Source organism: Hydra viridissima, unplaced genomic scaffold, assembly GCF_058129835.1.
Source record: "Hydra viridissima isolate aposymbiotic clone 2 unplaced genomic scaffold, HvirCarnegie_v1 scaffold_10, whole genome shotgun sequence".
Lineage (NCBI taxonomy): Eukaryota > Metazoa > Cnidaria > Hydrozoa > Anthoathecata > Hydridae > Hydra > Hydra viridissima.
Window position 1 is genome coordinate 4,407,501 of NW_028324309.1, and position 10,306 is coordinate 4,417,806.

A 10,306-nucleotide genomic window follows, 5' to 3' on the forward strand; every position below is an offset into this window, starting at 1 on the left:
ACATTGTTCTAAGCACCAAAGTATTTCAAGAGAGACTTGAAAATATTGCATTTATGCTTATAAACTATCCAGAAGTCGGAGAAAATCTTCAAGTTGAAAAAGCTCTAATTGTAAGTTATTTGTTTGGTTGGTTTTGAATTTTTTTGTATTTGTAATAGGTGTTGTTGTTTTTTTTTTTTTTTTTTTTTTCTTCCTTGTATAATTTCTTGAGTTTTTTTCAAAGGATATAGATGTGTTGGTTATGGATAGATTACTATATGATATTGCTTCTAAACCCTTCTGTCCTGGTGTTATTGAAGAAATAAGAAAAGGAAAAGTTTGGGTTGTTAATGTTGTTGAATCTGCAATGAAGAGCAGCTGCAATGCTGTAGCAAAACAAATCATAAACCAATCACAGTATGATATATTAAAGTTATAACAGAGTTCTATATATTTCTATCATGATAAATTTGTGCACTTATATGCTTTTCATACTCAAACAAACTTAATCCACAAAAGGCACATGCATTTTCAAGGATGTTCTTAATTTTTCTGTTTTTTTTTTTTTTTAAATTTGGAATTAAACAGCTGTTGAGAAAAAATATAATCAAAAAAAAAAATCACATAAATATAATCAAAAACATCAAAAAGTATATAAAAGTATAAATGTTTTGCTTCATGTTTAGACTAAAATGGTGTAAGCTTCGAGTTTGTCAAAAGTTTGCTGATCTTGTTTTTCAATCTTCAACCTGTTTTTGCAATCACCAAGTTGTGTTATTGAGTTCAATGTGGAAGGTTGTTTTTTTAAAATTTATTTAGAAACTGTTTAAAAAGATGTTAGGAGCTTTTTTCTATTTTTTTCAGTCATTTAATGTTTTGTTCTCTTTAAAGTATTATTTTTGTTATATAAATCTTTAAAGTATTTGTTATATAAATTTTTGTTTTGTTAATACAAATAAATTTTTTTGTCAATAGAAAAGTATAAATATTTATTTTTGGCACAAAAATTAGAAATTAGAGACACTGACAAATGATATGCTGACTGTAGAAGCATGGAATATTATTGAAGGATTTTTAAAAGAATCTCTTATGATCAATTTTAACAACATGTATGTAGCAATTAATTATTCAGGATAATTTTTTCCTTAAAATACTTTTTCTTTTTTTGTGTCTAAGTCATTTTTATAATAATGACAATTAATAAAACTTCTCCTCTTTTTTTACTTTAGTGATGAAGATTGTATGATTTGTTGCAATGAGTTTTCATTTGTACTACCATGTTGCAAAGCTAATTATCATCTATGTATGCATCGCATTCTTCTTGAAACTTTAACGTGCCCCAAATGTAATGTTACTTTTAATGAAAAAGATATCTTTCAAGAAAGCTTAGAGAGAAGGTATGCATTCATCTAAAAGTTTTTTAGTAGTTGTGTTTTAGGATAGATAGAGCATCAAGTTTCTGTTTTTTCTCATTGAGTTTTACACTTTGCAGTAAATAAATTGTAACTATGCATTCTAAAAATACTGGTGCCATTCATAACTGAGCTTGAATTGCGTTTTTTTAAAAATTGCATTAGAATAGTTTTGCTTTAAAATTTAGACACATGATTTTTGAAAAAGAAGAATTCAAAAAACGTTGCATTTCTTTTTATGCTGAAATTGTGACTGAGTTTTGCTTTGCAAGGAAAGATTTTAATCGAGTTAGTGAGGATGTTGTAAAAAAGATGTTGGATTATGTTTTTTCTACCAACTGCACTAAAGCATTTTCTCCAATATCAGATTATGCACTAGACTCAACTCCTGTCATTCGCTCATTTCTACTTCAACAGCTTATTCAAAGGTAGTTCTCTTTAAAAATATTACTTTAAAATGTTGCTGATTTTATAGGATTTTTTTACACTTCATTTTGAAGATAAAAATGTTGAAATGATTGTTTTAGTAGCTCTTTCTTTGATACGTTATAAATATTTAAAGGTGCAAAACAGATAATTTTGATATTTATATGTTTTAAAGGAGCTACAGAGAAGTTGAATGCTATCTAAAGCAACACATGTCAAAGTTACTTGCACATACAGATCAAAGTCAGCTTTTTGAAGTTGTAAATCTTTTTATTTATTGCATGGAGGTGAGTTTTTTTTTCTCATATCTACATATTACTGGTAATAAAGTATGAAATATTAAATAGTTGTGCTATTGTATAATTACTATATACAAAGATTTTAGCAACCATTATTGTTCTCCAAAAAGTTTTTAATTATTCATGTTGTTATTATTTTTTAAAGGATAAAAAGGAGCTGGAGTTTTCTTTGCTGAAGAAAGAAACTGTAGTTAGTATTGCTCTTCTTAATCATATCTCAGAGGAATTGGTTGAAGCATATAACATAATTCAAGAAGTCAAGCCCGGCGAGTTTCTGACTGACATTTTTTTCCTTGAGCATACTGCTGCATTAAGAGCAATTTTGTCTATGTCAGCTCAGATATTGTGTACTTGGTTCCTTTCGGATAAAAAATCTGATGATCAACGATTGAATTCTACTCTTGATAAATTTTTTGCTACTTTAGCAAAATTTATTCTGAAGAATAAAAACAGTGAAGCTCATATTTATTTGTTAAAACAAATTGTCCGTAATTATGGAATTCAAAGCTTGAAAGAAATTGTGAAGAAATCTGAAATGGAGTGGCTTCTGACTAAAGATGCAGATACTGTAAGTATGAAGTTACTCTTTATGTTAAAACAGTAAATAAATTTTTTTGAGAGGTTTTTTTTAATATCCACACAAATTTTTGTGTATGATTTTATTCTTATATGTAAATAGTACATAATATCATTTTCAGACCAACATAACCAGTTATGATAAGTTTTTGGTTTATGGAGAGTATTACAAAGACGTTCGCGATCGTTTTGTAGCCAGCGTTTTAGAAGAAAATGTATCTGGGATAATTCAACTCGAACAGGTACTTCTGATACACATGTGTCACATGAATTAATAATTCATCTTTTCAGTTAAACTTGGTTTAATGTTGATGATAATGGCTCTACATATACTTGTTCTCTCATTCCTCATTCACTTCCACCTTTTTAACATTTAACATAATTTTTTTATTTTAGCAAAATGAAAGTAACTCATTTTTTCAGCTGTCAATGTTCAAGGGTGTGTCCAATATTCCTGCAGTGGTAAACAGTTTAAAATTTGTAATACAGTTTTAAACTGTTTTATTTACATATAGTTTGAAGTAGTTTTTTTTGTAATTTTTTTTTTTGTTCTCTATAGAATCTTATAAGAATTCAACAAAGATTAAAAGTACAGGTAATTAAACTTGCTTTTTTCTGTTCTCTTAATTTGTTTCGTTTAAGTTTTGGTCATTTTTATCATTCTTTTTAGACCTGTTTATCTGTCATGAAAACATTTTCTGCTTTGGAACACCTCTCATCTATTTTGTATCATTTTTGGGTTGTAGTTAGTGATGGCAATCCTTCTACTTGTCTTTTTAAGTTACTAGCGACTTATCCGCAATATGTTTATGTAAGAACCATAAAATGTAACAATTTTTTTAAAAAAGAGTTCATTCTTATTAGTACTTTTCTTAATCTATAAACAATGCATAATTTCAAGTATTGAAGGTAACAGTATTGTGCAAATTTTGAAACATTGTTGTTCCGTCAGGGTTGGTTTCTTCCTGCAATGCCGAGTGACAACTTATCAGAAGTATTTGGTCTTAATCGTAGTGATGCAAGCAATTCTTTTCTCTTTTACGGTAAACTTATTTGATGAAGCAACTGCAGTTTTTGATGAATATATATCATATATTATTGTTTTATATATTGCATTACATATTGCTGTATATTGTTATAATTACTTTATCGTTTAAATTTTCTTTCTATTATTTAGCATGTCCTCGAGGTCATCCTTACGTTATCACAAATGTAAGAGCTGGCTTTAAATATTCTCCTTTACGGTAGAGTAAATTTTTTTTAAAAATAAGTAAGCATTTTAATAATAAAATTTTTTCAGTGTGGTCAGCCAATGCAAACTTATTCCTGCCCTGAGTGTCATTTACCGATTGGTGGAGAAAATCATGCGGTGTTGTATCATAACTCCGTAATTTCTAATAGGTATCCTTTAAAACATAATTTTCAGCTGCTGTCTACTTGTTCTTATCTAGAAAAGTCAATCTTAGACTTTTTTATATGCTAACATTTGTTTTATCAGTTGCTTTGATTTATTTAAAGAGTTGACACTACAAAACCTGGTCATTGTTTGGGTGCAGCATCTGAACGTACTAACTTCGCAATTCCACAGCGTGATTTGACACCTCTATCTGTCACCTTTCAAAATCTATTAGTGCATCTTTCGTTGCTTGTTGCAACATTGTCAGGTTATGTCAAGGTATTTGTTTTTCTAAAACTCGAATAAAGATAAAGATAATAAAAAAAGAATAAAGATAAAGAATAAGAGAGTTATCTAAACTATTTTAAATCTTACCATCAATAATTTGTACAAAGGATGTTACAAAGCTGGTGCATCCAGAGGTTAAAGATGATGAAATGCAGACGTTTCTGGAACAACACATTGAAAAGGATCTGACACTTTTATCGAATAGAATTGCAAAGAATAATGATGATACTAACACCGCAGTTCATATTTTACTTAAACACTTGCTTTTAAGTGATGAAAATGGTATTTTTTTATTTGTCTTTTATATTTGATTTATTTTTGTGAATTGTTTTGTTTTCTTTCTTAAAACATTTTCACTTTTTTTTTTTTTTTTTTTTTTTTTATAGACAATGTCTTCAAAATGCATTTAACAAGTGTAGATAGCAGGAACCGATATGAAAAAGCATTTGACCAGAAATTTATTCAGCCTTTTCTTCGCGTTCGTTATTTTTTATGCAATTGCTTTTATCACAGCTGATTTTTTCACCATTTGCTTTTTTATTTAGTTTTTTAGTAAAATATGTAAATTGAGCAATTGTTACTTTTTCAGTCTTTGGATGATGAGTTGCTTTTGTTTAACAAGTGTTTGGTAACAGACCGATGTGTAAATGACTCGCCGATAATGCGGAAAATATTTGAACTTGATGCAGAACAAAAAAACGAACAGTCTTCTATCACAATTATGAGTCCTCAGCTTTGGTTCTACAGACAGCCAGTTTCAGTTGAAAGTTTAAAGGTTGCTGTGCAATTTAGAGTAGCTACTGGGGGTGAAAACAACATATCAATTCTTGCGAAATTTTTAGAACAGGTTTGCTGTGTTATTTACTAGCTTGATAAATGTTTTGGGTGATTTCTGTTTGCATTTATCGCACTTATTGAAACTTTTTAGGAAGGGGTATTTTCAATGATACACGATTTGCCAGCGATCTTAGAGCTTCAAAAGTTTTTACAAGCCGAGTTCAATTATAAATTAGACAAGCAAACTGCTGTCGATAAATCTGTTAAGCAACTCTTATCAGAGATTCCCAGGGGTGTGTTTTATGATTTAGTTTTTTGCTACAGTTTTCTGCAGCATCTTTGTTTAAAACTATTTTATAATATTAGTCGCGTATTAGAAACTATTAGTCGCGTATTTGGGTTTAGAATTAAAAAAAAAAGCAGACCAACTCTTCAAATGTTTTATTAAAACATGGAATCAGTCGCGTATCCTTTTTACAGGTTAGCTACACTTACTTTTTCTGTAGTATGAAAAAAAAGTACTTGGTTTTACCAATTTATTTTGGGGTACCTTTTGTTTTTATTATATTTTTAAAATACTTTTCATGATTATTTTTTTTTAATCATTTCTCGAGTTTATTTTCGAGGAGTTTATGTTCTACCTCATTTTTGTTTGTTAGAGAGGGAGAAACGTTTACAACCAACTCTCCCTTTGATAAAACTTGACGAGAACAGCAAGTTGGTATTTTTTATCAGCACAAACTCTGATCATGGTTCGTGTGCCAGTATGTTGATCGATTTTCTAGCTTTTAAGCAAAACGAGTTTTTGGAGGAATGCCACTCAATTAATAGTACCAAAGTTGCTCAGCGTGTTCCAATATCGCAGTTAAAAGAAAGTGATGTCATATCTTATGAACGAAATCGCGATCTTCTTCCGCTAGTTCTTTTAAATTGTGATTACTCTCTTGGGATTGGGAAAGCTCCTAAGATTGAACACAACTTAGAAGTAATTCAAAGACGTCTTTATGAGAATGTTATTTTCGGAAAAGCATTGATTCATAGGGAAGTTATGCAATTCGTTTACAGAGGTGACGTCAAAAGTTTGAACTTCTCTTTGTTGAAGCATTCTGTTCGTCAGGTTTGCTGTTTCTATATATTGTTTGCTGTTTCTATATATTATTTGCTGTTTCTATATATTGTTTGCTGCTTTTTGTTTAATGGAAATTGTTTTGCATTTATCAGACGCGCAATAATGTTCTTTTTGCAACGATATTTTTCATGGATCAGTCTAAGTGTAGGCATAAATTTATTTGGAATTCGAAAAATTCAAAATTATGCAGAAATACAGCTGACTAACTTATATTCACATTTACTATCCTTAGGGATTATTTCTATGAAAACCCATGGAAATAATCCATGGTATTTGAATTTATATTTGGAACACAATGGGTCATTACTTTTCCATGAGTTTCCTCTTGAAAAACCTTAACCCATGGGTTTCCCATGGTGTACTTTTACCAATTGAAATATCAAAAATTTCATGAGTTTTTTCCAAAGATTAGACATGATTCGTGGATTTTTATTGTGGTCGAATATTAAATTGAATTTACTTGTGCTGTCTTTTTAGTTTCTCCATGGAATCTTTCAGTTTTTTGTAAATCTCATTGCATTTAAATCGGTCTATAAATACTATACAAACGCATGGTGCATTTTATCAAGCAACATAAATTAAAAAATCTTTTTTGATTAAAAAAGAGTTTTTCTTATCTACGAAATGCTATCGTGGAAGGAGATCAATAAATGAAATCCAATGGAAATGTCGTCAAACCCTATAAAAATTTGAGAAATTAAAAGCTATAATGCACATTAAACACTGCTGTTTGACTGCAAAAAAATGCAATATTTCAATTCATTAAAAAAGACTTAATAGAATATCAGAAAATTACATGTATAATATGCGTAAAGTGTACAGAAACATGTTCAATTAAAAATCAAAAAGAATAAATTGAAATAAAAACATTGGAATCGACGAAAACAAGTTTTTTTTTCCTGAAAATATTTAAAATTAAAAGCTTTAGCAAGTAAAAAAAATCATCAATACAATAAAGTAACCACAAATATACTGGACACTTGATATGTAGTTACCAGATAATTAAAGATAAAGTAATAGATAAAACATTGAAAACAATTTAGAAAGTCTCATTTCTTGAAAAAATCAACACTTTATTGCTTTACGGCTTCATTACTTGAAAACCTAAAAAATTTTATTTAGGAGATTGCAGGCTAGGCGTTACACGAAACCGCCTTAGCATGACGAAGTCGCACCCGATTGCAACGCAAACTAGTTAACCTCATATTGTTTCCTTTTCTTGCATTGTACAAGATTGTCTCGATTTTGTCGATGTGTTAATTAAATTTTACTTACTTAAAAAATTTCAGGAAAAAGAAACAACTCAGTTTAAATAAAATGTGATATAGTGCATATTTATTTTTAAAAATTACTCCTAAAAAATCTTAGCCTTGAAGAAATATATTCTAGTTTTGGCAAAAGCATGCACAGCATTGGCTGAAATAGCACAATCATTGTTTAAAAGACCAGCTAATTGGAAATGTGTCACAACTCCACCTGGGTGTTGTCTGGATTAGGTTCTAGCCATGCCTGAAACGCTTGATAGCACAACTATATAGAGACGCAAGAGAACTGAATGGTTCCACCAGTAGACATGCTAATTAATCGAAACGAATGTCAGCAGCTTCAACAAGTTCTAGCTCCTTCCCATATAGCTCACACAGTAAAAGATTTTTGTTAAAGAAAATAAGTTTAATACCAAGGCCAGCTTGATCAACAGTTTTAAATTTAATCAAATCTGTTTAGGCGTGTATAGACAAAAATTTAATCAAGGTTTGAATAAAGTTTATAAATAGTTTAAAATAAGAACTAGACAGCCGAAATCTGTTACTAAATAAATATGCGGAATTAATAGTTTAAAAAAAAAGTGGTGCCAAGTTTCTACTGCAAAATTTCTCGGTGTACAACACATCGTCTATGGACATTGATATTATTGTCTATGGACATTATTTTGTATTTCAATCTAAAAAAAAAAAACTATTGAAGGGGATGTCTTTGCAATCTTAAATCTATGCGTCACCTTCAATGACACCCTCTTGGACCTTATCATGGAGATTAGAGTCCGGATAATTGACTCATGCCTATTGAAACTTAGCTTGGAGATTGTATCTTGAGTATAAAGTTATCTTTTTACATTCTTTAAAATGTTTTCATATTTTCTCCACCTTCAACCAATCACTATTTTTACGAATCGTCCATTAGAAGTAAATTTACTGGTTTTATAGAAACCCCCGCAAAAAAGAATATATTTGTTCAATTTTAATGTTCAGTAAAGTCATTTGCTATTTGCTTCCCGTTTCTTTGTCAAACTTCGCAGCTATTTTATAAGTATTTTAATTTTTTTTGGAATAGACTGATATTCCCTCTCCGGACCAAACGAGGATGTTGGCTGAAATGCTTGACGTTGCAGATGTATCTGTTGCTTTGCGTGCTGTTGAAACGGCCATTGGTATATTGATATCTACTGGAGGTGATCCAAACATGTTCTTCAGAGATTATTTAACAAATATTCTTCGAATGAATGAGCAAGAATGCCTAGTCAGCGGAAAGGTTGATTTTCGTGTTTCTCCAGAATATTTAGTTATTTTTTTGCTAAATTTTAGATAAGACTATGATCTTATTTTCATGATTTTTAAGATGCACGATTTTATCCGGCTGACGCACTTGTACTCGGTCTGGCTCATGCTTACTGTTGAGCGAGCACGGCGAATATATGCAAGTAACCAGGTATACGATTTTTTTATTCCATTTTTTCAGTAGTGCTGATTTCTTTTGATTTGATAACATTTTATTTTCATTTCTTAGATTCCGTTTCATCTAAAAGAATGTTTTATGTCCGAGGACCTGGACAAAAACGTGGTTGAAAGAATGGAAAAAGATCTGCACCATAACGATACGAATGAGTTGACAAAGCTTATCACTGAATATATTGTTTTAGAGCTACCATTAAGAAGTGAATCTGATGATTCTTTAAAGTAAGCTGTAGTTATACCGTATGATCACTTTTTCACCCGTTTTATAATTGTTACTTTACACAGCTTAAATCACCAAAAAAAAAGACAAAGTTTTCGATGTAAACTCCCTAAATCTAAAACTTTGCAAAATTTAAAGAGAACAAATTTAAAGAAAACAAAAAAAGTAGTGCTAAAAAAATTTGGAACCTTAAGATTTTTTAAAAAAAGCTATTAAATTAACATTTTCTAAGTTTTATGTTTTATTTTCCTGGAAGGTTAACCGAGGCTCTTCAACTCTATTATGATCAGCAGGAGAAAGAGATCACAGGTGCTGTTGAGTTTATAAGTGAAGAACTTTTACTGAAGCACATTTATTTGTTTTGGAAAATGGTCGTTTCTAACACGTGACATTTATTAAATTACTTTTGTTTTTTTTTTCAAGTTGAAATTTTTTATCAACAGTTTTATTTAAAAGATGTATAAAGTTTTTGTGATTTTATTTTTCGTTGTTTTTGTAATTTTTTTTAATTTCTTTTTAATTTCTTTAGTCTTTTTTTTTTTTTTTTGTTATTTTTTTTTAACGTATTTCATAAATAATTATTTCATGATCAGATTGGAAAATATTTTTTGAACTCTGCATTTTAAAATTTGTAATACAAGAAATATTTCGGAAATTTTACTCGTTTCAAAAACCTGAAACTGTTTAAATCAAACATGAATTTTTCGTTAAATTTTTGTTCCTTCAAGCACTTGCATATCATAAATGTGGTGAACCCAATCTTTATATACTGATCGTTGAAAAAATGTAATGGAAAAACAAATAATTTTCTGTGTTCAAATCAAAATGTTGCTTTATCTTCTTTTCCTTTACAAAATGCAAGGAATAGAATAACACTGTATTACACATTACACGACACTGTAGACACATAAAAAACACGCATTAAAGGCGTTGAGTTATGTTTGAATTATGTTCGTTTATTGTTTGTAATTTTATTTTAATAAAAAAAATTTAATTTTTTTTATTTTTGATATATGATAACAGTGGAAGTAGAGACCGTCGATCCGTTACTGTTTATCGGTTTGCGGATTGT

The 10,306-nt window shown here is 29.5% G+C and overlaps 1 protein-coding gene across 2 annotated transcripts in view; it reads left to right on the top strand.

Moving 5' to 3' along the window:
- LOC145192734 (E3 ubiquitin-protein ligase rnf213-alpha-like) overlaps positions 1 to 9,928 on the top strand; it is a 74,081-nt gene extending 64,153 nt beyond the window's left edge. For both annotated transcript variants that reach the window (XM_090101150.1, XM_090101151.1), the window contains exons 59-84: positions 1 to 110; positions 224 to 396; positions 666 to 774; positions 991 to 1,088; positions 1,209 to 1,376; positions 1,580 to 1,819; positions 1,993 to 2,104; positions 2,262 to 2,684; positions 2,815 to 2,934; positions 3,089 to 3,154; positions 3,252 to 3,287; positions 3,363 to 3,503; positions 3,645 to 3,735; positions 3,870 to 3,904; positions 3,993 to 4,093; positions 4,211 to 4,367; positions 4,484 to 4,658; positions 4,763 to 4,854; positions 4,966 to 5,223; positions 5,305 to 5,446; positions 5,559 to 5,633; positions 5,813 to 6,270; positions 8,614 to 8,811; positions 8,899 to 8,988; positions 9,067 to 9,236; positions 9,491 to 9,928. The exon at positions 1 to 110 is cut by the window's left edge and continues 127 nt beyond it. In XM_090101150.1, coding sequence (XP_089957276.1) covers positions 1 to 110; positions 224 to 396; positions 666 to 774; positions 991 to 1,088; positions 1,209 to 1,376; positions 1,580 to 1,819; positions 1,993 to 2,104; positions 2,262 to 2,684; positions 2,815 to 2,934; positions 3,089 to 3,154; positions 3,252 to 3,287; positions 3,363 to 3,503; positions 3,645 to 3,735; positions 3,870 to 3,904; positions 3,993 to 4,093; positions 4,211 to 4,367; positions 4,484 to 4,658; positions 4,763 to 4,854; positions 4,966 to 5,223; positions 5,305 to 5,446; positions 5,559 to 5,633; positions 5,813 to 6,270; positions 8,614 to 8,811; positions 8,899 to 8,988; positions 9,067 to 9,236; positions 9,491 to 9,623 — 3,971 coding nt within the window. In that variant the 3' untranslated portion in view covers positions 9,624 to 9,928. The remainder of the gene's footprint in view (positions 111 to 223; positions 397 to 665; positions 775 to 990; positions 1,089 to 1,208; positions 1,377 to 1,579; positions 1,820 to 1,992; positions 2,105 to 2,261; positions 2,685 to 2,814; positions 2,935 to 3,088; positions 3,155 to 3,251; positions 3,288 to 3,362; positions 3,504 to 3,644; positions 3,736 to 3,869; positions 3,905 to 3,992; positions 4,094 to 4,210; positions 4,368 to 4,483; positions 4,659 to 4,762; positions 4,855 to 4,965; positions 5,224 to 5,304; positions 5,447 to 5,558; positions 5,634 to 5,812; positions 6,271 to 8,613; positions 8,812 to 8,898; positions 8,989 to 9,066; positions 9,237 to 9,490) is intronic.
- Positions 9,929 to 10,306: the final 378 nt, after the last annotated feature.